Source organism: Carassius auratus, chromosome 28 (genome assembly GCF_003368295.1).
Source record: "Carassius auratus strain Wakin chromosome 28, ASM336829v1, whole genome shotgun sequence".
Classification (NCBI taxonomy): Eukaryota; Metazoa; Chordata; class Actinopteri; order Cypriniformes; family Cyprinidae; genus Carassius; species Carassius auratus.
Window position 1 is genome coordinate 8477451 of NC_039270.1, and position 26523 is coordinate 8503973.

At 37.5% G+C, this 26523-nt stretch overlaps 1 protein-coding gene across 2 annotated transcripts in view; it reads left to right on the forward strand.

Annotated features, from left to right (window-relative positions):
* Positions 1–2817: 2817 nt before the first annotated feature.
* LOC113046693 (serine/threonine-protein kinase WNK4-like) overlaps positions 2818–26523 on the forward strand; it is a 56642-nt gene continuing 32936 nt past the window's right edge. For both annotated transcript variants that reach the window (XM_026207596.1, XM_026207597.1), the window contains exons 1-4: positions 2818–3821; positions 22102–22274; positions 23493–23713; positions 24405–24562. In XM_026207596.1, the coding sequence (XP_026063381.1) occupies positions 3189–3821; positions 22102–22274; positions 23493–23713; positions 24405–24562 (1185 nt within the window). In that variant the 5' untranslated portion in view covers positions 2818–3188. The remainder of the gene's footprint in view (positions 3822–22101; positions 22275–23492; positions 23714–24404; positions 24563–26523) is intronic.

Below are 26523 nucleotides of genomic sequence, written 5' to 3' on the forward strand. Positions count from 1 at the left end.
CCACAGGCACAGCCATGCTTTATCACGCTCAAGGGGTCTGAGATATCTGCTCCGTACAAGCTCCTCTGTAGTTCATTTCTGGCCCACATTCATATCTCCTTTATCATTTCTAGACACATGATTTTGTTTAAAATGGTTGCAAGACATTCAGTCATTCAGCTTAAGAAAGTTTCCAACAAAGCTGTTAGCTTTGTTGTTTTATTATCAATGATATAGAATAGGTTTTGTTAATATTTTGACTATTTACTTTTTATTTTTATGTTTTCCATTTTAATTTTGAAATGTAGTTACAGTAATTTAATTATTATTTGTTTTTGTTGTATTTTTCTTTTATGATTTCAGTTTTAGTAATTTTAGTATTAAACTAGCTTAAAATAAGGTAAAATGTTTTCTATTTTATTACAGGTAGCAATTAAGTAACTTTTTAAAAATTTATGGTTTTAGTTTCATTTTGGCTTTAGTCAAGGAAATAGATCACCCAAATATTAGCAGTCGCAGAAAATGAACCGTTTCTTCATGAGAGTAGATTTGGGAAATTTAAGCATTACATTGTTTTGTTGCCCATGGATCCTTTGCAGCAAGAATCCACAAGTAATCCACATGACTCCAGTCCATCAGTTGACATTAAAAGCTGCATGTTTGGATTAAATCTATCATAAAGACACTTTTAACTTCTAGCTAAAATATGAGAGCTGTATTTATAAAATGTGTTTTTCTAGTGAGAAAGTCATCTAGTCTGAATCATGAAAGAAACATCCACATATCAGTTACTGTTTATAAACACAAGTAGTCCAAAACAATCTGTGGCCAAGAGGGGATGGAGTTTTTCACTGGAGGAATAATTGTGGATTAGTGTTTTGGCAAGAAGTGATGGTTTAAAGTTACAATGCCTAATTATCTATTTGTTTCATACAAACAGCTTTTCACTTCACAAAATGTTAACTGAAGGACTGGAGTCGTGTGGATTACTTGTGGATGATTGTGATGTTTTAATCAGTGCTTTTGAGTCGGACGGCACCCATTCATGGCAGAGGATCTATTGGTGAGCAAGTGATGTAAAGCTAAATTTTCCCCAAATCTATTTGGATGAAGAAACAAAATCACCTACATCTTGGATGGCCTGAAAACAAGTATTTTGTCAGAATTTTGTGTGCTCGTTCTGATATTTCTTAAAATCACATTTGAAGTGCATCGTTCAGTTTGCAGGCTAGGGATAATTCACTCAAAAGGTTAATTATTCTGTCATTTATTAACCCTTATGTTGTTTACTTCATTTTCAAACTTGTAGTTTTCTTCCCTGTGGAATGCAAAAGAACATTTAAATTTAGTTTTTGTTTTAAAGAAATGTTCCGGGAAAAGAGTATGAGAGAATATATCCCTGTTCGGTTGCCCCACAGTGTTCAACACTCCTATGATCACTGTTGTCTAAAACGAACATAAACACTGTTGTCAAGTCACCTGCTGCTGTGGATGAGAACTCCCTGGTGGCCCACTGGTACATGGCGATTTAAAGTTAATCCTTAGAGTATTTAAGCCAGTAGAAACACAAACAGTTGGAAACAGATGACCTATGCTTGAGTGGCTAGACCCTCACGCTTCAATGCGATCACAATCAGTCCATGTCCTTTAATCGGGCATCAGCTCATTGCTAGGAAACCAAGCCATCATAACAAAGACACTGACAGCGAGAGAAACGGAGGCTGCTCAAAATAACCACCACGAACCTATGGAGATGAATGACTAGGTGCGGAAAAGTTTCAGTGATTGTCGTAAGACAAAGCAAAGAAGGAACCAAGCAGTTTATTTGGCTTGCTATGCGATACATGCATGCTCTATGTGAACGGGATAATATTAATAGACACACATGAAGCCATTCTAAACATTTATCATGTGTTGTATTGTCATAATATAACATGTTTATGTCTTCGCTAGAGTGATACTGATGTGTATGGAAGTGTGGCACACGTCTGAGCTTAGATCAACATGCTGTGATTTAATTACACCTGTGTGTCTATGTTTGTGCAAATCTGATACTGCTCATCAGCTGATCAGTTATTATTAGTTTCTGTTATGTACTAGCTACTTACTGTAACATGATCGTGGGGTCAGGACCACACTCGGGGGGACATGTTCTATTCAGATTAGTGGATGACTGATCGCATACTGATTCTTGAATTATTTGAGTCCACTCCGTCCTAAATATGCAGTTTTATTCTTGAATGTGCTTCAGGCTAATGGACTGCAGCAGGACTGAATCATTCTCGGTGCACAATGACAGTTTTAAGCTTGACTGATGACATGAATGTAAATCTCATGGGAGCCGCAGAGAAATAATTCCATCTGGTCAGTTTATTCACTTTTAAATGGGGAGGTTGTGATACTTTGGGTTTGAATTAAGCAACCGTTTCTTGAATTCACTGATTCGTGATTTCAGAGATCTGGGTTTCCCTGCACTGAGTTTAACTTATTGATCTTGCAACAGACAAACTGTTGTCATGTACATAATGAAACGGAATGTGGCAAGAAGTTTCAACATTTATCCCTATAGATGCATGTATCCCAAAAAAGTATTAATATTATTGTAAATAAATACCAACTGAAGAGATATAGATACTTCGGCAACCAGTCCAGGTATCCAGTGAACCTCGTGAAAGTGAAAGATACATGTTGTCATTTCTAAATCCACTAGTTATTTAAAAACAATTATACCATAATGAAGTTTTTACTAATACATGTTTCAACAGCTTGCCATAATAGACAGCTGCAATCTCTCTGAGACGTGAGGGACTGCATTTGGGGCACTGTAGCTTGACTGTTTGTGGTCCCTCGCAGTTAATTACTAAGGTGTTTTTCCACGGGGAGGAGCAAGGAGAGCAGCACAGTAGAGCAGCGTACTACTAGACACTTGCGCCTGGAAAGCGAAGACACAGCGCGCGCTCCGTGGACGCGCTCGAACGTCACGCCGTGATATTCGAATTATTATCCTCGAGTTGATTGCTGTGTAATATTTCCACAAAGAACGTTTACTTGCGTTCGCATTTATTTTAAAGTCGCGTGGATTTTTGGTATATATGGGTATATAGGCTAATCTGCATTGTGCTCTTGGAGAACAGTTCTTGAAGTGTTGCTGTGGTTTGGAGGGACACTACAATGTAATGTAATGGACTATATGATGCACTGCTGTTCTAATGTTAACTACACAGATATCTAATACAATGTCAAAGGCTGAGGTTGACATGGCAGGTCTCGGCTTCCCGAGTTTGCCGGCGGGTTTTGACGCGGACTCGTTCTTCCCCGCGCGCCTGCCGCCGAGACGCAGGAGACACTCGGCGAACTCCAGGAGAAATGCCTACAGGTTTAACAAACTCCACACCATGGACGTCGAGCCCCAGGAGAGCGTCGCACCTCTGACAAAAACTCTTTCGTGGTCGGCCGACAACATCTTATCGGAAAGTGCGAATGAGGAGAAAAAGACGGACTCTTCTCCCCCAGTGTCACCTGTCTCCAGCTCTCCGCCGGAGACGCGAGACTCGGAGACGGCTGATACCTGGGCCACCGAGGAGCCCGGCGTGCAGGAGGCTGACGCCAGCTCGGACTCGGATGAAGAAAGCACCCAGAAGAAAGCCGTTTTGTCTAGAGCCCCGTTTGAGCGCAAACGCGAGCAGGAGGAAAAGGACGAGGTTGAGACTAAAGCTGTGGCGACTTCACCTGACGGAAGGTTTCTCAAATTCAACATTGAGATCGGAAGGGGGTCCTTTAAGACAGTCTACAAAGGCTTGGATACGGAGACCACCGTGGAAGTCGCTTGGTGTGAACTACAGGTAAGGACTTGTACAGTTCAGTCAGTTACTTTAATGGGGGTCAACTTTTCGGCCAGTAAATGTCTGGATGCAGTTTGTTAAGGTTCGAGTAATTGCCGTGTGGCGCCCCTAGCGACGTCAGGTAACTGAGAAATGGTTCAAACAGTCATTATTTTATTAGTTTTGACTGTATATATCAGTTCATAGATGTGCATTGTGGCATTTATCGGGAGAGCAGGTCAGCATGTGTTTTATGAAAGGTTTTGTTTATCTTATGATGAGGAGGAGGTGTGGATGAGAAAGCGTGTAAAGTTATGGTAGCATTTCGCTTGGATTTGTGTGTTATACAATGACTGCGAGCAGCTGATATCTAAACTCACTCAGTGATGAATGGACCGATGATATATCTGTTATCTTTGCACTGTTAGCAATCAGATGCATCTGCGTCTGATCTTTAAATGCAAATGAGAGGAACACAGATGATGTCATGTGTTACTTTAAAAAGCAGTTTTCATCAGCATGTGAGATTACAGTCTAATCAAGGCAGTGGTTTTCTAAAACCTCACATTTTTGTCCTGATAGGCTATCCTGAAAATCGTTATCTCATGCTAAGAGGCAAGATGTCATCACGTGGCGTGTCAATAGGATGATTAATGTGCAAGGCTCCATAGGTTAAGGTCATGTTGAATATTTTCAGTGTTAAATATAGATGGGTTAACCTATTTTTATTTTCACTCCAGGCAGTTATGTTTTTAAGTTTGAACTTTCTTGTAGTTGAATCATTTTGACTGGGTTGTCAAACATGATTTATTTGTAACTTTACAAATTGGTCTCGATTGAATGGAGTGTAGATGGTCTGATCACTCTTTAATTTTAGGTATATCTATACTTGTTGTACATTGAATACCAAACCTAGAATTCTTCACTGTGCATTAGGAGCTTTCTTCTCCAGTGCTGATAGCCGTGTACGCTATAATGTCTAGGGTCCCAGGTAACCTGAGTATTGGGCACCGGACCTTCACACAGGCTTCCTTATGGTGCAGTATGCAAGATGTCACATGCTGTGGTGACTAGGCAAATTGCTGGGGTCATTTTTCAAGCACAAATTTGCATGCTACAACATACTGTTCACATTACAGCTGGAATTGGCAAAGATCTGCACCACAGATGTTCTTCTAAGCCATAATTTTCAAATCCGATTTTGGCTATTTAATCCAATAAATCAGTTTCTCATTTGGTCTGTTCTGATCGGATCATAGATAGCAAGATAGGAAACAATGCTGAATGCAAATAATAAAAGGTAATGAATTGTATTTCAATCAGCTTTTTTAAAGGAGGATAAATTGCTTTCCATATCATTTGTTGCTGATGTCAAAGGTTGAACGTCCAAACTCTTCAGGTATCAGGTAAAATCATCAAATCAGCCAGATGATGCCAGCACCAACAGGTTGGGTGACATACTCTCATCCTCCAAAAAGAATGAACGAAGCTACGCCTCTGAAAGAAAACACTTTCAGTACATGACTCAGTGGTAGAATTCATCATACTTTTAGGATGATGTACAGGTTCACTTGCAGTTATGATTATCATATTTATTTACTTAATATTACATTCATGTTAAAAATGTACCTATTTTATATATATATTTATATATATATATATATATATATATATATATATATTTTTTTTTTTTTTTTAAAGAAACATTAATATAGCTTTTAACATTATCTCAGTGTACCCTTTAAAGTTAAGATTTTAAACATTTTGTTAATTTTTTATGCTAAACTATTTTGTTTCGATAAACTTTGTTGGGTCATCATGTAAAATTTGGGCTCTGAAGCAAAACTGGTTGAAAAGAACTACAAAGAGCTCAGCCTTCATGTATTTCTTTAACCCCTTTCATCACTGTGCAGGTGCACATTTCAATCATCGTCATTCATTGCCAGTAGCGCCACTTTCTTGTACGAAACCGCTGTCAACACAATTACTGATGAATGCTCCTTTGGTTGTTTTATTCTGTTTCCTCGACGCATTCAGAAAAACTTGAGTTGAAAAAAAAAATCCTCAAGGGAAAATTCACACAAAAAATGAATTATTTATTCAGCCTCCTGTATTAATTTCTTTCTTCTGTTGAATACAAAATAAGATATTTTGATGAATGTTGGTAGCTGAACAACTGGAGGGTGTGTAATTGATGACGGAATTTAAATTTTTGCGTGAACTGTCCCTTTAAGGCCTGTAACGTAAGTGTAGCTTTAGTGGAGGCATTGATTGTTCTGCAGACACTTGGACTCTTTCTTTGTGCTCGCAGGACATGTTGTCTGTCTCGTTAGAAAAGGATGCTTGTTAATCCTGTGAATGACCAGGAAAGTGTTTTTGTGACTTTCCCAGACTGCCGGCCCCTGGTCATTCACAGAGAGCTTGTTTACCCCTCACAGTTTTATCTGAGAAAGCCATTCCTCGGCGAGCCTTTATCCTGCAGTTCATTTTTCTGCTTGCTCGTCACACTCTTGAATGTGCCATTTACTGCCTGTGGCGTGTTCATTGAGCTGATTCTGTTGAAAGATTAGAACGTTTATTTTACCCAGAATGCAGTGCCTAATTACCCTGCTAAACGGTCGTCTGGTGGAGGGGAGCTGCCATGGTGACGGTGACTGCTTGTGTCCACTGAGGAGGGCTCCATGCTCTGTCAAAATGACACAGGCTTTGCTTCGGGACTTAAGGCGGTTAATGGGATTGACTGAAGTCTCTCACTCAGTGATCTCTCTTTCATGACGGCTGACAAGGATAAGAATAACTTAACACAGAGCTCGGCTTCACTTGTTGCTCATCCAGTGCATGTGTGTTTAACACTCCACAAGTGTTGCATATACAGTATGTTTAATAATTTTAGGGTGTTTTTTTGTTTTGTTTTAGGGAGCAGTAGGTTTTTACTTGTTTTTTGTTTGACTCAGTCCCCCCCGCCCCAACCGTCAAATTTGTTTCAGAATATTTATTGTGAAAAGCAATTTATAAATACATTAAAATTTAATTGAAAAAGTTTATATATTGAGAAGTTATATCGAAAAGACTCTCTTTCTGCTTAATTAATTAGTTATGTAAAAAATAATGCGCTTAAAATATTTTTACCAGACCGGTACATAACTTTACATTTCATACAGTTGACAAATATGATGCAGGGCAAAAACTTCATAAATGCAGCTATGCCTTAAAATCCAAGATATTAGTGCAAGAATGCCCCTTTATGAGATTTCTTTTGTCTCATATTTATATCATAAAATAAGCAATATCACACAAGCAGCTAGAGCAATATTAGACGAGTTCTGATTTTGTCCCGAATATCGCAAGTTTAAGTTAAATGTTATTTTATACAACAGTTCAAGTTGATATTGTGTTAGGCTATATTTTAAACACAATATCATGTGCCTTTGCTCAATTTTGCAGAGAACATGTTACCTATAAAGCCGCAGCAGAACTGTTGTTCATCTCCGAGCAACACAGCGTGTTTAGTTTTTGAATGAATCCGCGTTTTGAACAAATCGTGTGAATCAATGATTCAAAGATCCATTCATGAAGAGAGCCGTTTATTTAGTTCCTGAATGAATCAGCCATTTGAAAGAATCGACACATAAAGACATTTACCGCCACCTGCTGGCAGTTTTAGTTTGTTATTTAGAGTACCATTACATTAAAAACAAAATGGCATAGGCCTAGTTCACCCAAATCAGTATTTTCTGTCATAATTTACACACCCTCGTGTTGTTTCAAACACTTCGTCATTTTTGTCTAATTGTACCTTTCGACCAGTAGTGTGGGTGTGTGTTCACTATTAAAAATGTAAATTATAGATCTATAAAATTATGTACATCTTAAATGTACATCAAATATCTAAGATATAACTAATATTATTTGTTCTGATAAAGTAGATGTGCAGTTCTAATTTGTCTTTTAAACGTAGAAACGTATTAATCTGATTGTTTACATCGATGCGTATCTCTCTCGCTGATCAGAAGCTGAGCATGCTGTGGTCATGTCTCACACTTGTTGTCTAATTCATAGCTCCACGTGGTTCCTCTGTGGGGTCTCATATTCTGTTGCCTGTAGAGGGGGGCACATGGGTGGAGAGAAAGGGGCTCGCATGTCTGTCAGGCGGTCGAGTGTAATTGACGAGCCGGATGGAAAGAGAACTTGGGGGAGGGTGGAAGTATGTCAAAGTGTGTAACAGATGGTCTACGCTGTGTTCATAGCTAGCTTATTATATATTAAATCATTCCAATTATTTAATGTTTTAAAATCATAATTATTCCAAACTTTTTGACAGATTAAACATATATATATATTTTTTATTGACTGTCATGTCACTGTCTATTTTTCAATAGCAGAGCACAAATAGATCTTCTTTATAGTCGAGCACATAATAGTTATTTGCACTTGCATTACAAAACAGAGCTGCAGGCTTGTGGCTTTTGAAGGTGGATTAACTCAGAAAAAGTCATTCCCTCCCAAGCATTCATCATCTTTCTGAGCTGCAGGCTGCATACGAGTTTACCAGCTCCCCAAGGCTTTAATAAGCAGCCTGAATATCTCTCGAGTTTCCCTTTAAATCCCAAATCAACTGCTTCGCACCCTGCTTCGGTCTCTAGTTTTCAACGTAACTAATTTTCCTCTGTGTCAAGTCAATATTTATTCTTAATAGCTGTGTGATTATAGATAGTAGTGCATGAAAGTCATAATTCTGATGGCTTGAACACAACCCATTGTAATTCAGCACAGCAGGTGGATTTCCCCAGCTGATCCTTCTCATTTCACAGCCTTTATCTCACTTATACCAACGAAGTCAGACATGAAACGCATTCATAAAAGGATAGATTCAACAAAAAGAAAATGAAAATGTGTTGCTCAGCACACCATTAGAGGGCCGAGGCCGTGCCTTGCTTCGCCACACGTTTTGCTCTTGAATGACACTCTTCCTTTTTCGTCATCGCAGAGACTTTTGACACAAAGGCTGTGGCCTGAAGCCTTGTGGCATCATTTGCACGGCACATCAGTTTCTTTCTCAGGCAACAGTGAGACTATATCCATCCTGCTTTTCTCTTTTCATTTTCTCACAGTGAAACCGAAGTTTTGACATCCTTCGGTTTTGCGGATTTTAGAATTTGGGTTTTGTACACGGATGAACAAAAAAATAAATAAATGTATAGATAAAACGAAGATTATTAGAGCATGTTTTAAAAAGAACCTCTTATTCCAACTTCAAAATGTCATGTTTAATTCCATGTCACTTGCAGTTTCCTTGTAAATATTTTAGAAATTTACTAGCAAATTCTGTACACCTGTGCAAACAAGATGAGCCATCAGTGTCTTTGGTCCATTTTCTTGCATACATCAAAATGCTAATTATGTATATTTTAAGTACACTATTATATAAATGACCTCAAAGCTCAAAGACTTGGATTAAAACCTTCCATTTTTCCCACAACACTTCCTTTTTGATTTCATTCACTGTCAGATACTTCAGCAGTGTGACATGAAGTATGTCCCAATGTTCAATATCAGGAAGTGCATCACTTCCTCTGAGTATATTGCATGCTGAAGGAGCTGATTGTTTGACATGTCATCACCTTCCATACATGCTTGACCGGACACTTAGGCAGAAAACTCGTTTTCCGCTCATTTTGCCTTGTTTTGGATTCTATACTGCAAGCTGACCTTTCAGCTGAGAGAGTGACCCTTCCAGGCCCAGTGATGATAATCTGTAAGAGATGAAAAAAGAGTAGGGAGGATTCTCCAACTATAGTCTTATTCAAACAATAGTACATGATAATTAGTTGTGTGAGTCACACATCCAAAAAAAGAAATCTCCGTCTGTCAGTATAGTTGTTTCAGTGGTGCAACATTCCTCCTAATTGCAATTTCTTTTGGTGGGGGTGTTGGTCACCCGCTGTTTCATGAGGCATGTATGAAGCTCAGACCCAGAAAGCTGTATTTCACATGAAAGTATCAGCAGGGAATGAGGTGTGATCACCTGCAGCCACGAGAGCTACAAACATACCCCAGCGACCTGAAAGACGTCTCTTATGTTTACCAAGGCTGAATTTACTTGATCACAATGACAGTAAAAAACAATTAGTAAAGACATGTATAATGTTATGAAGGAATTCTGCTTCACATTAATGCGGTTTAATGAACTTTTATTTTCTATCAAATAATCCTGGAAAAAAATGTGTTATTGTTTCAAGCTCTAAAAGGTTTTTCAGCATAGATAATGAAAAAGAACCATTACTAATGAATGAGCACCAGTGATAACTGATAATAACTGCGCCTCGAATGATCATATCAGAATGAATTCTGAAGGATCATGTGACACCCAAGAATGGAGAGATGGATGCAGAAAATGTAGCTTTGCATCAAAGGAATACATTGCATTTTAAAATAGTAAAACAGAAAATGGTTTTTTAAATTGTAATAATATTTCACAGTATTACTGCTTTTACTGTATTTTTGATCTAATGCAGTCTTGGTGAACAAAAATCAAGTCTTGGTTCAAAAACATCTTGACCTTGGCTAATATGTGTACACATAATATCTAAAATTTGTATCTTTTTTACACGCAAACAAGGCTTTAAAGTCTTTTCCTGATGGATACATGAGACCTTTCCATCTGTTTGTACTTCAAACAAACTAACTGCTCTGCCATTGTTGCTTAACGTCAGCAAGACTGGGCAAACCAGACACCAAACGCAGAGAAATACTGTTCTTATGACAGGATTTCTGTCTTCAGGCATCTCATTTAAGGATAAAGGGACGGTTCGCCCCCAAAAAAGGAAATTCTCAAATTGTTCCAAACCTATACAAGTTTCTTTCTTTTGTTGAACACAGAATAAGATATGTGACCCTGGACCTCAAAACCAGTTTTAAGTAAGATTTATACATAATCTGAAAGCTGAATAAATAATCTGTCCATTGATGTATGGTTTATTAGGATCTGACAATATTTGTCCGAGATACTATTTGAAAATCTGGAATCTGAGAGTGCAAAAAAAAAAAAAAATCTAAATAATGAGAAAATCACCTTTAAAGTTGTCCAAATGACTTAGCAATGTACATTACTAATTTTTCTTTAGTTTTGATGACTTAGGACTGCTCTAGGGTCACATATGTTGAAAAAAAAAACAGCCTAAAAAAGTAGCCAAACAATTGACGGTAGCCATTGACTTCCATAGCATGAAAAAAACTGATTTAGAAGTCGTTGGCTACTGTTTGTCTACCTGTATTGTTCAAAATATGTTATTTTGTGTTCAACAGCTGAAAGAAACTGGAACAAGTGGAAAGTGAGTAAATGATGACACATTTTTCATTTTAAAGTTCCCTATTCCTTTGAACACTGGCAGATTTGAAAGAGAGCTGTGAGATTATGGGCTGACTTCTAGCCTTAGGTCATGGTTGAGACAAACACAGTAAGAGTTTGTGTGAGCTGAAAGTTAAATACACTTGGCAAACTGCTTCGAAATTAATTTTTTTTTTCAAATAAGCACTAAATGACCCATTAAATTGAACAAGTCTTAAATGATTTCAGAAACTGCCCCTAAATGACATGTCCAAATAAACTGAACTGTGATTGGTCACTACACATGTCAATCAAACTGTTGTCTCTTCCTGTATAATTGGGCTGGTTTTGACTAGAATAAGATACAATGTGGACATTGGCTTTCTGAACTAGGTTAGGACTTCAGCAATGTAAATCACCAGAAGAGATTTGGCAGAACCAGATGGAAGACGTTTTATTGGCTTTTAGCATTTGGCCCTACACCCTGTGTTATTCTTTTCTTTTTATGCAGGTCTTCCTCTCTGAAATAGAGTCATAATTTACAGTGTCCTCCGCCGTGGACATTTTGCAGATATTATGTGTCAGTGAGGAGCCAGTGGGATTAGCAACAGATGAATGTAGGATCTAAGTCACTATTGATGCTGTCTCATCAGATCTGTTGCTGTTGGAAAGTGGCTTGGGCTGGATCCTGTCTGTACTATTACACTACATGTGGTCTTATATTTTTAGTGCATTTCTATAAGTCCAGCTTGAAAAATCTCTTGTGTTGCTTGCTGTGCTGTATGGAAAGTGTCGATGGGATTTTAGAGTATGTGATATTACAAGGTGCAACCCAGAAAAAGAAAAATGCTCAAACATACCTCGTTGTAGTGGCTATATTGCCTGTTACGGTTCAGTTCAGGTGTTAGAAGGGCCGTCACCTTGAAGCAGATCCTTATTTGTGTTCTACAGAGGAATTCCTAGCTCTGTTTTGACTCCCTTAAACATTTTATAAGCTCTCCGGGAGTTATGTACACACATACACGAGCACATTTAGAGCAAGTTGGTGAAATATAGGCTATGTCAAAAAAACTGTCAGGTCAGATTGTGCATTGTTGTATTTTTTTTGGATAGGTGTTACAAATGAGGTTGTGAACGCTAAGCGACCCAGAACTAAATGTATTGCTTTCTTTTTTTAGTCCGGATCAAAACGACTAGAGACCTGAACTACAAGCGTGTACACATTCTTAGTAATAGAGGCTGATATTGAGAATGGCAAAGCAGTACATCTCCATGTTTTTTTTCTCCATAAAAACTGTTTTTGGTGCAGGTGCCATGGATCTCAGCTGTTTTTTTCATGCTACGGATAGTTTAGTCTGTGTGAATGAGATAACATATGCGATAACCATTTATATATCAACACTCCCTTCCTCACCATTGATAAAAATACACTCGTGGGTGTTAAAGGAATGAGGGATTTCTGAAACTTTTTTTTTGTGTGTGCAACTCTTGTGCATAGAGTCTGTAACACTGTATTTTTATGCAGTGACTTAAAATCATGTGACCTCTGTGTGTCTTTTGAGATTACTTCAGATCTGGTGTTGTCATACTCTGATACTGATCACTCATTTACAGGAACAGTAGTATTTTAGTACAGCAAAATTGCTAATTCATATGAGTCAGAAGAAGTTGTCATATATCTGGATCCTCAACATTGTGTGGCCTTTTCAATATGCGAGCCTTTATACTTTTAATATTGATGTGAGTATAATAATTTGATTGAATAAATCAGATTAGTTAACCATTACCTGTATAGTTGCGTATATTGTATGTAGTTGGAGGAATACGTATTATTTTTCTTTTTTAATGGATTTTCAAGTAATTTTCATATTAATGGTTTGAATTATTTGTGCAATCTTTTTGTCCCGCTCTAGTAGTATTTTCAAAACAATACATACAAATAGAATAATATTAATGTCCAGAATTTGTTAATTTTTAATTATTACTTTTTTACTAGAACAATTACTAGAAAATGTGTAACATACTCAAAATCTACGCAATTTGTAATAATTTGTTTCTGATATATTTTTGTATACTATATCTGATATAGTTTTAGTTGTTTATAGGCTGATTTGACCCCTCCTCCAAATAACATTTTTAAAAGAACCGTTCCTACCCACAACTGATTGGAAATCATGTTTTTAGAAATGAGTTGCAGTCAGATCGGATAAGTAGATTTATAAATATTAGATTCAAAGTTTTACGTCATGCAGGATGCACTGCAATCACAGCATGTAATAATTCAACTGTGCAAACTTGTCCTTAGACACATGCATACAATTAACCCACACACACACACACACACACACAGAGTCTGCCAGCGGTAGTGTTTACTCTGTTGTACTCTGCACGGTTCACACATGCATTCGGTCTTTTGTAATGCCACGGCTGCTCACTGTTTTGTTTCTGCATAATTAAACAGCAGCAGCTGTCTTCAGTAGAGAGTGAGGGTTCACATTCAGATCTGTTGCCCAGATAAAACACGTGACCCTGCTAGATTCAAACGTAAATTCATTCTGAGCTGTACTCTGATATATTGTTTAGTCATTGACTAACAAGCGTGTACAGTAGAATGACAGAATGTATGGGTGGTTTTGAAATATTATTGTTACAAGAGCTTTAACTTTATGGTTTAGCACTCTTAAAAGAAAAGTTCACGTCATTCCAATCCTGTATGTGATCTATACTTTTAAAGACAAGCTACTTAATATTTTTCTGTAGTATATTTCTGCACACAATAGCTATCCTAAATGTCTATATGCATGTAATACACAACCTACTACAATATTATTATATTACACCCCACAATGTGATTGACCTGAGTTTGATTTATTCGCCCGGGTCAAGAGCAGTAAACTAATTCTCGTTCTTTTGGGAGGTATAATTTTAAAATATTTATAATACCAGAGGAAATATGACAAACATCTGAATGCCAAAAAGAGGGCTGCAATGTAATTAGTCTTGAATTAAGACATTCATATAATTTTTTAAAATCCCACATGTAATGTTAATTGCAAAATGTGCTTCCAATTGATTTTGAAATGACCTCAAGCTGTGTTCAAGAGCTCCCGGGACGTTTGCATTTATGAGCTCATCATCACAATTTGATGTGCGTTCAAGTGATTTTGCAGAAGAAAAATAAAAGCAGTGGCGAATTTCCTTTTCCTTTAAGCACCAATGCACATTTTAGTTATACAAGCTTGTTGTTTCATAACCCACCTATAAGAGCTGGTATTCTCCATCAAACTGAGTTGTACTGTCAACATTCACAATTAATTTAATGTAGTCTATAGGTGTTTATTTGTCTTGAAATAATGATAATTCCAACATTTGAGTGCAATACTTTCTAAGAGGTCATTTTTGACCGTTGAGTGCGTCAGTGCTCTGTAGTAAAAGTGTTTTGGTTTATACGGATCGCACTAATGACAGTTCAAACTAAGATAAACCTGAAGTTTACGATCCCTCGTGTGAAGATAAAATGTTATCTCGTATTGTTGGCATTGCATTTAAATCTGAATGTCATTTTGCTTCATAACATTGGCACTGACATTTAGTCCTGTCATTTCCAGTCACGTTGACTGCGTGGCATGGGTTAAGCTGTACCCTGGGACGTCCACACCTCCTTCTGTGAGGGAGATGAAATCGATTGCTATGACCCTTAAGCTCATGCTTCATGGACACAGTGTTTACCTGCCATGCTTTATAATGTCTAGAATAAGAAAAAGACGGAGAAGCTTTCCTTCATTCTTCAAAACAATAGACCATTATTTTCATTGACCTTGATTATTTAGTTTGATAATAACAGAGGAAATTTACATGTAGAAGCCTTGAAAGTACAGTAGCAAGTAGTGGAAGAAGAAAGAAGGTGGAAATGATTTACACAATTATGACAGTTTTTGATGCAAAAAAGCCTCATTATAAAAGAATAAATGCACTTCAAGAAAAATCTAAAAAGCTACACAGGTGTACAATATGTTTTCTTAAGAAAGATAAGTGTCTGGGGATGAATATGTGCCCTTGCTCTTGCAATTCATGAGTATTTAGCCTACTTGAGTTATTTATTATACTGTGTAGGAAAGTTAGCTACAGGAGCGTTTCATTCTTATCTTGCACGTACAGAATATATAGCAGCATTTCCTGGTTAGTCATCTGTCCCACGCTAAGTTTCCATCGACAGCTCGTTTTAAATATGGATAATTTGTCTTACAAAAACACATCGATTCGCTACAGGAGGCCTTTATTCACTCCCCGGAGCCATGTGATATGCATTTTAATATGGATGGATGCACTTTATTTCACTACTTTTGGACTGTTGACAAAAAAAACAAAAACACCCATGCCATTATAATAAAGCTTGAAAGAGCCAATCTTTTAAAATGTAACTCAGATTGGATTCGTCTGAAAGAAAAAAGTCATGATGCCTTGGGGGTGAGTAAAACATGAAAGAATTTTCATTTCGGGTGAACTAACCCTTTAAGTCTGATGTCATTCATCACTGCTTCTGGGTCCAAACTCTGATCAGATGCTACCAGAAAACAACGAACAGTGCTAATATACACCCACAATGTGAAATAATACCACCAAAAGAATAATTATAATCCTAATCTTTAACTGGAAAATGGCTACAAAATTGTTTCCTTGTACTGCTGGAAAACAATAATCTCTTATAGTTCTGCCAGTCATTTAACAGCCTTCAGTTTCCAAAGAAAAACTCTTCGATTTATGTTAATTATGATCAACCCTTTATGTCCTTATTCTCAAAGTGCAGCTTCTCATAGCTTGTTGATTTACTCCATGCTTTTATAATAAAAATAAACTATCATTCTATTGATGGATGTGTTTGTTGCAGACTCTTGAATTTAGCTGTTATTTCGGATGTATGTGGTAATCTAGTCCTAGTGCTTCTCTTATAATAAGGATGTAGATGTGCAGGATCCCCAGTCCCCTTTATAGATCTGAGAGCTTTCTGAGCGTGATGCTGTTTTAATGACACATTCCACACAGCCAGCAGACGGTCGGCCTGGACCCCTTCCCTCAGGCAGGACGCACACACTCCACTAGTGAAGAGGAATGAGTCAAGCCAACGCCTCGAGCACAACTAACTTACTATCATTTAGAAGAACAAACCTCTGGAGGGAAATAGATCATTAAATCATAAAGAAATGTGTTATTAGCTCCTATGAAAGCCAAGGGGATACAAACAGAATATGAACTGTATACGTCATTAGGTATATTAGTCAAATGACCCACATTCTTCACATATTTTGAGTAATGTTTTTAAATACTATAAATATGTTAATATTATATTTGATATACTAAATTTTAAGGGATATAAAAATGCAATGTTTTTCTTTTATTAAATATAAATAAATAAGGATTGCATATATTGTTTTATTTATTTATTTACTTTATTTATTCACCATTAAATTGGTATTAAAAGAGACATTTTCAGTAAGACTGACACTGCATTGTGTTTTGATATTTTGTTTTGTTTTATATTTATTTTAGTTGGATATTTTGCTCAAGTTTTAACTCTGTCTTCAATAAAGTGAATTAGAAAAATTCAGTGCATTTTTCAGTTTGAGCTTTTTCCATACCTTCTTATGCAATGTGCAGTCCTCCCTAAGTAATTATATTTTTAAAGTGCTCAGACCTTTTTTTTATTCTGACCAATAAATGGTGTCAGATCCATGCATCAGACCTGTTCAGTTTAATAATGTCACATCAGTGATACAGCTTCTCAGCCTCTGGCTCTTTTCAGACAAAAACCCCTTGCATTGTGGGAAATGAGCAGATATTTCCACACCTCATTTCCACCTTGTCAGTTTTAACAGTACAGTCTGGATTGTATTACAGCGAGAGGCTGTTCATGGTGCTTTGGTGATCCATAAATCTTGGACTTTCATAAGGCGGAGGGAGATAGAGAGGAAGCTTCCGCTGAGGTCTGCTAGTTCTAGATTGATTCGTCTCTTACGTAATGCAGAAATCAGCCATCGTTCCACTGGCTTCCTCCTGCTTGACAGTAGTTCACCCAAATGATCATTTTGTCATAATTTTCTCCTCCCCGATGTCATTCTGACCCTGTATTCCAGCTTGTTTAGGCGGTAGTGACATCCAATTCTTCTTTTAGTCCTCTGGAGTCAAGTGAGATCTCAGGTGACCCATCTGGCAGCTTCAACCTCCAACCGTGTCCAACCGTGTGGATCAGAGCCTGGAAATATATGGATTACCACGGGTATCTTTGGAAGCACTTGGCACATCGAGGCCAGCCCCATCATCGGATGAACTCGAGATGTTGTCACCTAATGTTAGCAGCTACTGCTTCAGACCATCATCTACCATTCCTCAGGTCTTTCTTGTACAGATCACAAAAGAAGATATTTGAAAAGTGTAAATGTAGAAGGAAACTCATGCAGGTGTGGAATGACACGAGAATGAGGAAGTGATGGCAGAGTCTGCATTGAGGCCCGTGGGCTGAAAAACATCGACTCCTAGACAGCAGTTTATCTTAATTCTGCTCTCTAATATGTGTCTGGTGGCATTATCCATTCTTTAGTTCATCGTTATAGCTGCTGTGATATCTTCATATCCTGGCCTTCAGTCATTTTGAAATACACTGAGGCAAGTGAAGGGTCTATAAACACTATGAACACCGGTTAGGTAAGAGGGACACTCCGAGCCAAATATTCGACGCTCTCCAGTGTAGGCTAAGAATACACTGCTCAGGGAGCAGATGTGGAGTCTGATGAGCCATCTAATATGAGCACTTGCACAGACATGGTAACTGTTGCTTGGTATACATGTACCAGACAGAGAATTGCTCCAGGTTAAACAAGAGTGTGGGGCTGAAATCATTTGCATATATGTTTAAGGCATTACATTTTCTTTTTATTCAGAACTACTTACAAAATATTTTGAAATGCAGTTTATGACATTATCTGCTAAGAAAACGCTTCCTTTACCAGTAAACAAGTGTTAAAATTGCACTTGCACATTTACTTGTTTTTCTTTCCTGTGGTTGTCAGGCTATATATTCAAGGATTATTTATTGAATAATTTATCTGAAAGTCAAAGCAGATTTTTGTGTATGTGTGCCTGTGTTAGCCTTGAAGCCTTTGAATATCAACGAGTAAATGAAATGCCGCTGGTCCAAACAATCAGCATCAAATTCTGTTATATTCAAATTATTCTGCATATTATCACATGAGATTTCTGGGTTAGCCTATATAAAACATTGAAGCATTTACAACAATTTTACATTTCTAATCCAAGTTATATAGTATATATACCCAGAGCCTTCCTTGAGGCAGTTCTTATCATTTTGTTTGATTTAAAATGCTGCTCTCTTCACACAGGCACATTTGTGGGAACTCAGTGATGTTTTCTGTCTGTCTGTTAAAAGAGCACTGGATCCATTGAGAATGTATTAAGAAAAGCGTATGCTGGAGCTGATAAAGCGCAGGGCTTTGTAACCCACCCACATGCTCCAACAATATTACATCACATTCTCCATTCTTCCCAGTTTATGATCAGTGCTGTAAATGCACATTACACATGTGCTCTTTCCCTTGTCTGGAATACATTATATGTCTGCTTTGACGTCACAACTGCTCTCAGAAACCCCAATCACAGCCTGCCACTGACCGCCATCCTAAACTAAAATTACAGTTTAACATGTTCTCTGTTTATTCATCTGTGGACATGCAGTAGTAAAGAAACCCCACTTCATATATATTTTAAGACCTTTTCTTGTTTGCATGGCCTTTGTGATGCATAATGGCTCACAGAGTGTGTTTAACAGGTGTGCTGACGTGTGGTGCTGAGTTTCCCACACTTGGGGTTGATGAATGAGCAAACAAGATTATTTAGCTATCAAGGACAACTCTTTCCTTTCATGAAAAACAACCGTCACGAGACAGACTCTTAGGTATACAAAAAACAGCTTGGATGGAAAATCCCTGCTAAAGGAGAAAGAACTGATGAATAGATGTCATAAGGACATTGTTAATTTAGATTCACAAGCACTTGATTTGATTCGATTTGAGTTCAATGGCAATGGCAGCGTTTCAAAGTGATCCAAAACAGTAGCTGGTCACATAGTGTTTTATTTAAAGCACTGCCTCATGCATATTTCTGATTCCCCAAAAAGAACCAAATCAGAGTCATTTGTTCTTCAATTGTACTAGACTGGTCATGTTGTATGTTTTGATTTTGCATGCAGCACGTGAGAAGAAAATCATGTCCGAATCTCCAAAACAGTCCGTCAGGTTTTCAGTAATGGATTTTAGGCTGCAGCATAAACAAATTCTACAAAAAAGGTTTTAGCTTTTTTAAATGGAAGGCAACACATTTTGGACTCATTTTTCTGTAAGTGGTCAGTCTCCTCGATAGTAAATCTCAAGGCAGCCCTTCTGAGTGTGTTTCCATTAGCAGTTAGTTTAAGGATAAACAGCACTGGCAGCCACAGCTAAGAAGCAGTCCACTAACCACCAGAACTGGGCTTCTGCCTGAGACAGTTACTACAGGAGGGAATGGATTCAGCCTAATTACATACCAGAGAGAACAGATTAGAAAGCATGTCTGATAGATTCTTCATCTAGTCACAGAACCATATTCCATGATAGTTTTTTTTTTGCTTAGGAGCATGTCCATATGTATATTATATACTTTCTGCGTGTGTTTTTCAAACTGCATCTATTTCTTTTTGAAATGGCTATAATTACCCAACTAGATTCACCACTGGACTAAGCTGATATTCAAAAGGAAGTGTTTATTCATTCTTGAAAGGCAACAGGAGATCGGAACGTCAAGCTCTTTAACTTTCTGGGCTAAAGCTGTTACTGTTGTCTTTATAAATCTGGCTTGTCTTTGATCGCTGAGAGTCAGTCTAAGGCAGAGGTTCTCAGCTGCTGGGTTGTGCCACAAATACTGTAGGCCTATGAACGTTTTGTGGTTTTTAATATCAAAGGTACTGCATCCAGTAAAACTCATTTGTATTTGAGCAAATTAATGTCACATTGATAAAGACAAATCTTTTTTTTTAATTCTTAATCATTTCTATTTTTCACATTTTTAAAAAGTATCTCATGTAAATAATTATGCATATTATTGGATCTATGCAGTTCATGATTTTACAGATAAGTATACCATTTATTTTAAAGTCTACACATTTCTTTTTTTGCTTCTTTTTTTGCAAAACCAGCTGAGAAGCACAAAAACAGCTGAAAACCACTGATGGTGAAGCAAAGTCAGCTGAGAACCGTTTATCGTGTAGCAAAGCCAACAGAGAACCACTTATTATTAAGCAAAACCAGTCGAGAGACACTTATTGTGAAGCAAAACCAGATGAGAACTGCTTATTTGAAGGGAAAGTGGGTGGGCAGGGAAAGCAACTGAGGGAGTGAGAGAATACGTTTCACGCAGCTGTTTTTTTCAGGAAATAGCGTTTTCAGAGACGCAACAGCATTCCTTACTTACAGGGCGCTGGATCATCTTTCCTACTTTCCTTGCAGCACCATATTACCACATTATTCTTATTAATGCACTCTCAACACACTCATGCACTCTTCACCCTTCACTCCCGCCAACTTTATCCAAAACTGTCAAGAATGTCCCCGTCTGCTTTGATTACATAACCTACTGTCTTTGCCCCACATTCACATTGTTCATCAGAAAAGATGTTAGAAAGATGTTATCCATTAGCCTAAGCGCCTGAAAATAGCCTTTTCACTGAGCATTTCAAAGTTTTAGGAATTCAAAGCATTCCTAAAGCAACAAACATAATTCACACGTGAACTCATTCTGCACAATCAGTACTCTGTTCTGAGTGTGTTTTCACTTGTTACAGACCAACAACCATGAGCTTGAGGCAGTCATCGGTCCGGTTGACCTGTCACCTGTCTCAGGGGTCCGAGACTGAACGGGGCCCCCATGTTGTTGGCACCATCTGGGTTTGCCTTTGACATAATGTGATGTGTGGGACAGGGCAAGCTGTCTGGAGAGTCAGATGTGGAAATGCAAACAAACTCAGGGCTGCCATATGTGTTTGGACCAACAACTTCTGTCAAAAACCTCCTTCTTCCAGAGAAAATGATGCAGTTCAGCCTTTAAAGCCCAGTGCTGCAAATCAAAGTTATGAAAGAAGACAGCGCTGTCAGTTTTTCCATGTGTGTAGCACTGATTCTTTTTGCATACACTGTGTGCCAGCTTATGGATTTGGTGTCTACTGCATTTCTGATACTTTAAAAACACAGAATCGCTGCTAACATAATTTAGTAAGTCGTGTTTTGATTTGTCAGGACGTTCTGCTGTGTTTAACCTCAGTTTATACTTTATTTGCAGTGACGTTCTGAAGCTTCTGTAAGTTCTATATAAATGGATAATTTGTAAATAAATGTAAATGTAAAATAAATGTAAAATGTAAATAATTTTATTTCAGTTTTTGAGATTTCTTGCCCTTTCTCTGAGAACAAGGAATAATATTTCAATCAAACAATCATAGATTAAAGTCCTTACACCTATTTCAACCCTAAAAATGGGAAGAATATTATTGGTTTATATAAACATTGTACAAACCCCCAACCCTTAACCTATCTGTAAAACTTGATTAGTTAATAGGAATTTTGTTCTAGGACTCACACAGGAACATGACCTACTTGGGTAAATCACATTAAACAAGTTAAACGTCAAAGAAGAGGGACTAAATGGCAAAAATAACAAGAGTTGTTCTAAAAGTCTAGAACTGAAGTTTGGTTAATAAGTGTTGTTTTGAATTCCCAGCCACTGAAGTCAGTTTCAACTTGAATGTGGTTGTCATAGACCAGTCCTACAAGTCACAAAGTGTACAGAAGAACTCCCCAGACTCAGTGTCCCATCATGTATGAACATGAATGAACTAACTCATAAATTTACTGGAAATATGTGTCTCTTCGACAGACCCGAAGGCTGACGAAAGTGGAACGGCAGCGGTTCAGTGAAGAGGTGGAGATGCTGAAGTGCCTGCAGCATCCAAACATCGTCCGTTTCTACGACTCCTGGAAGTCCACCATGAAAGGACAGAAGTGCATCATCCTTGTGACGGAGCTCATGACGTCAGGGACACTGAAGACGTAAGTTCAGGCCAAGCATGGTTGTGTAAAATTGCTACAAAAGTACTTGCAGATGGAGTGGCCATCAAAGATTCCGGTACAAAGACAGGAAAGTTGTCTCTCCTGTAGATAAACTTTTCATTCTGTGTATTCTCACATGAGACACTGAAGCCCAACTGCTTTTTTCCACTCATTATCAGAATAATAACTGTGCTTTGTCATTCTGCAGACACTTTTATCCAGAGTTGCTAACTGCAGAATGACATTAATTTGGAAAAGTATCTTTCTTGATAAATGGAATACTGTAGCTTTTTTTTTTTTTTTTTGCCTCGCTCACAACCTCTAATGGATAACAAATCAAATTGTTCACTACCATAGTTTAAATGTATATCCCTGTATGCATATATTATGAAACAAACTTTATATTCAGTTTAATTTGACAGTTAAAAAAAAAAAAGTTGCTCCATCCCAAATTGCATAGCAGGAATATCATAAAATGACAAATAGGAGAATGAAATGAAAGCCCACAGCTCAGTTCCAAGCATAGTGATCTTTCTAACTGCCAACTGCCTACATAGTCAATCAAAATATTGCTCGCCATGGGAGACTGAACTCAAATTGTTTCAGTAGAGCTTGTCGTTAGCATGTTGCTAAGATAACAGTGCAATTTCCTAATAATACATTCTGGAATTGACCCTTCACAAAGACCTGCCCCCTTTAAAATACATTGCGAAGCAAAGAGGACGCTGACAACATGCTGAAACACAAGACAGAGCAGGTTACCTTTGGTATGAAACAAAATCTCAGCTGTCAAATTTAGTAATTTTGTAAGAAATTCAAACAATAGATACCAATCTGTGGCTCTTTAGTGTGTCGTGTCTCTGTAGCACCTCAGTTCAAGTGGCACGTTAACCGTTTATCTCTTCATCTTTACTAGTTATAGCGCAAAATAAACATGAATGAACATTAGAAGGTATCTTGTTTCAACTGCGCAAAGACCTCAGTATACCAAAATGTATACGTTTCAGTCCACCAATGGTAATCTAATCTCCCGTCTGGTTTGTTTGTCAGACAAAATGGCAGATTTAACGTTAGGATCAGGCGATGGGAATGATGGTCTAATCACCTGTCAATCAAACTCATGGCAAAGTGCCTTCTTCATGAAGAAAACACATGCTTAGACAAATTTAGTAAAAATGATGCCTACTATAACCCCAATGCCGACCTGTTTACCTGTAGGTACCTGAAAAGGTTCAAAGAGATGAAGCTAAAGCTCCTCCAGCGTTGGAGTCATCAGATCCTGAAAGGCCTTCACTTCCTGCACACCCGAACACCTCCCATAATCCACCGAGACCTTAAATGTGACAACATCTTCATCACTGGCCCCACTGGATCTGTTAAGATTGGCGATTTGGGCCTAGCAACTCTCAAGAGTGCCTCATTTGCCAAGAGTGTCATTGGTGAGTTCAAAAAAATTTCAGTTTACTGCTTAGATGTCAACATCTTCACGACACTCAACTGTAAACGGTGCCCTTATCTATCTCTACTATGGGCTTACCTTGTTTGTTTACTCTGTCAACTGTAATAATCCCATGACAAGTGATTGACACAGATTTCTCACCCTGCTTGTATTCAGTAGTGCTTCTATCACCTTAGCTCATTACCGACACAGTTTAAAATCTGATTTACTCACACTCAGGTTAGGAGAGTTCAGTGACTTGAATAAGTAAAAAAATGTGTGACCTGCATTGGACATCAGGAAAGCACCACCAATAGATCAAGCTCAAGTTCAGCTTGGATCTCAAAAGTAATGTTCATGTTTATTAGAGCACATTTAACATTCAGTCACTTGTTTGACCAGCTAACTCACTGAGATCAAGATTATGACTTGAGCAAGACACTTTATACAAGGTTATTCCTCGTAATACCCTGTTTAAGCTGGATTAAGATGGTCCTGTGCTGGTCCTAAGCAAATAGCTCCTGCTCAGGACCAGCTCATGACCAACTAAGGACCAGCTTAATCCAGCTCAAACCAGATGCTATACTTCAAAACATAACAACAGGTTATGTATGTTACTTTGAAATGATGAAAGAGCCTGCTAAATGGTCACTAAAGGTTTGTTTTTGGCATTGTTCTTTGCTTCCCCACAGGAACACCAGAGTTTATGGCTCCAGAGATGTACGAGGAGAAATATGATGAAGCTGTTGATGTTTATGCCTTTGGCATGTGCATTCTGGAGATGACCACATCAGAGTACCCTTACTCAGAGTGTCAAAACGCTGCGCAGATCTACCGCAAAGTCACCAGTGTAAGTCAATCCTTGCAGCTGTATTACATACTTGAAAAGAACGTCATGGCCCCAGGCTGTACTCAATATGGTTTTTACCATCAATACAGACTTCATTGTTTTGTCAGGTTGCATGAAATATATAACCTCTATCTCTGTCTGCCTCTCACACAAACTTTAGCTTGCACAGGCTTGTAAAAATCAAGTTTCTTTTTTGGAAACTATAGTTCCTTGCCTGTATGAGGCTCTTGTTGACATTTATTTGCAACATGGATACAATTAGCGCATCTCTCTTGAGCTGTAATTCTGTTTAGAAGATGGTGATCTTTTCTCTCATCCAGATCTCTAATCAACCCCCTGGATCTCTAATCAAACCTAGGGTCCAAACTGATTTCTAATTACAGTGTTGCAAATGTGTCATTTCATTGTACTTGTGTGCAATGCATGCTAACCGCAATCTTGGGTGTGCATCGAGTTGCATGGTTATAATCTCTTCCATGACGGATGACTTTTTCCCTTGGGGTGGCTCATTAAGAGTCCAGCCAATCGGCATGTTTACGTGAATAATATACAAAGCAAAAAAACCACACAGTTATACAGTTCTAGAACAACAGTAGTCGCATTGTTGAATACAGAAGCCCTAGAGGAAATCTGTTATTTTGATGGGAAAACTGGCTGATTTTCTCTTTCTCTTCTTGAAACCTCAAATCAGTTCCATTTATGAGGTATTTAATGGCCAACACATGTTGAAGAAAACGTTTCCAGTTTGTAATACTTTACATAGATGGATGCCATCTCAATATCTGTGTTTTTTTTATATTTAAACTATCTTATAGCCAAAGAAAAGCATAAAAACTGTTTTTTATATATATATATATATATATATATATATATATATATATATATATATATATATATATTAGGGCTGTCAAATGATTAAATTTTTTTATCAAATTAATCAGAATTTTCAGTGGATTAATCAGGATTAATCACTATTTGCAATTACACCTGAATCCTAACCATTATTTTTTTTAACTGAAATGCATATCAAAAGATAAATAACAGGACACAGATACATAATTTTCATGTATTGATTCATCAATATGTGGTTCTTTTTTTTTGGAATTTCAAAAGTTTAACATTTACTTAGATCAAATTTACCTGAGCACTATATCAAACCATGCCATTTAACTACAGATAGTGTAAGAGTTTTAGGTGAACCAGTGGTTAAATATAGCCACATATCTATGAAACTATGAGAAACTCGAAAGAATGAACTCAGAAACACAAACATGCGCCACCATCACATAAGCAGCACTCTGGGCACTCTTGTTTTTGGGAGGTGTTCATTTGCTCTGCCACAATACTTTAGGATCGATATTTTCACGTTCTGAAGGCTTCAAGTGCCAGTAAAACCAAGTAAAAATGCATATGCTTTTTCAAAAAGCTGTAATTTTCGCTGCATTGCATGTATGCGTTCTGCGCACGCGCAGTGTGAAACACAGGACGCTATAACAGGAAGAAGCTCCAGCGTATCAACTACAAGAGTCGTCTCTGTTTATCGAGCTTGTTTTGACAGCCCTAATATATATATATATATATATATATATATATATATATATATATATATATATATATATATATATATATATATATATATATATATATATAAAGAGATTTTATTCTATTATAAGGGTGGTCTCTCATTAGCAGTGCCATATTGAGAATACATGACCAGCGCAATAATCCTCACTTTATCACAAATTTGTTTCAGAGTAAATTAATCATGAGTATGTATATTTACAAATACTTTAAAAGTTCAGTATCAATCAGACTGAAACACTATTTTGTACTGGCTGGACTGACAGACCTAGATAATAAATTGTAGCTTGCTAGCAAAACATAAAAACATATATGGATGCCATCTTAAAATATAGCCATCCTTCGTAAACTACAGAGTTTGCAAAGCTGAAACTCAATGC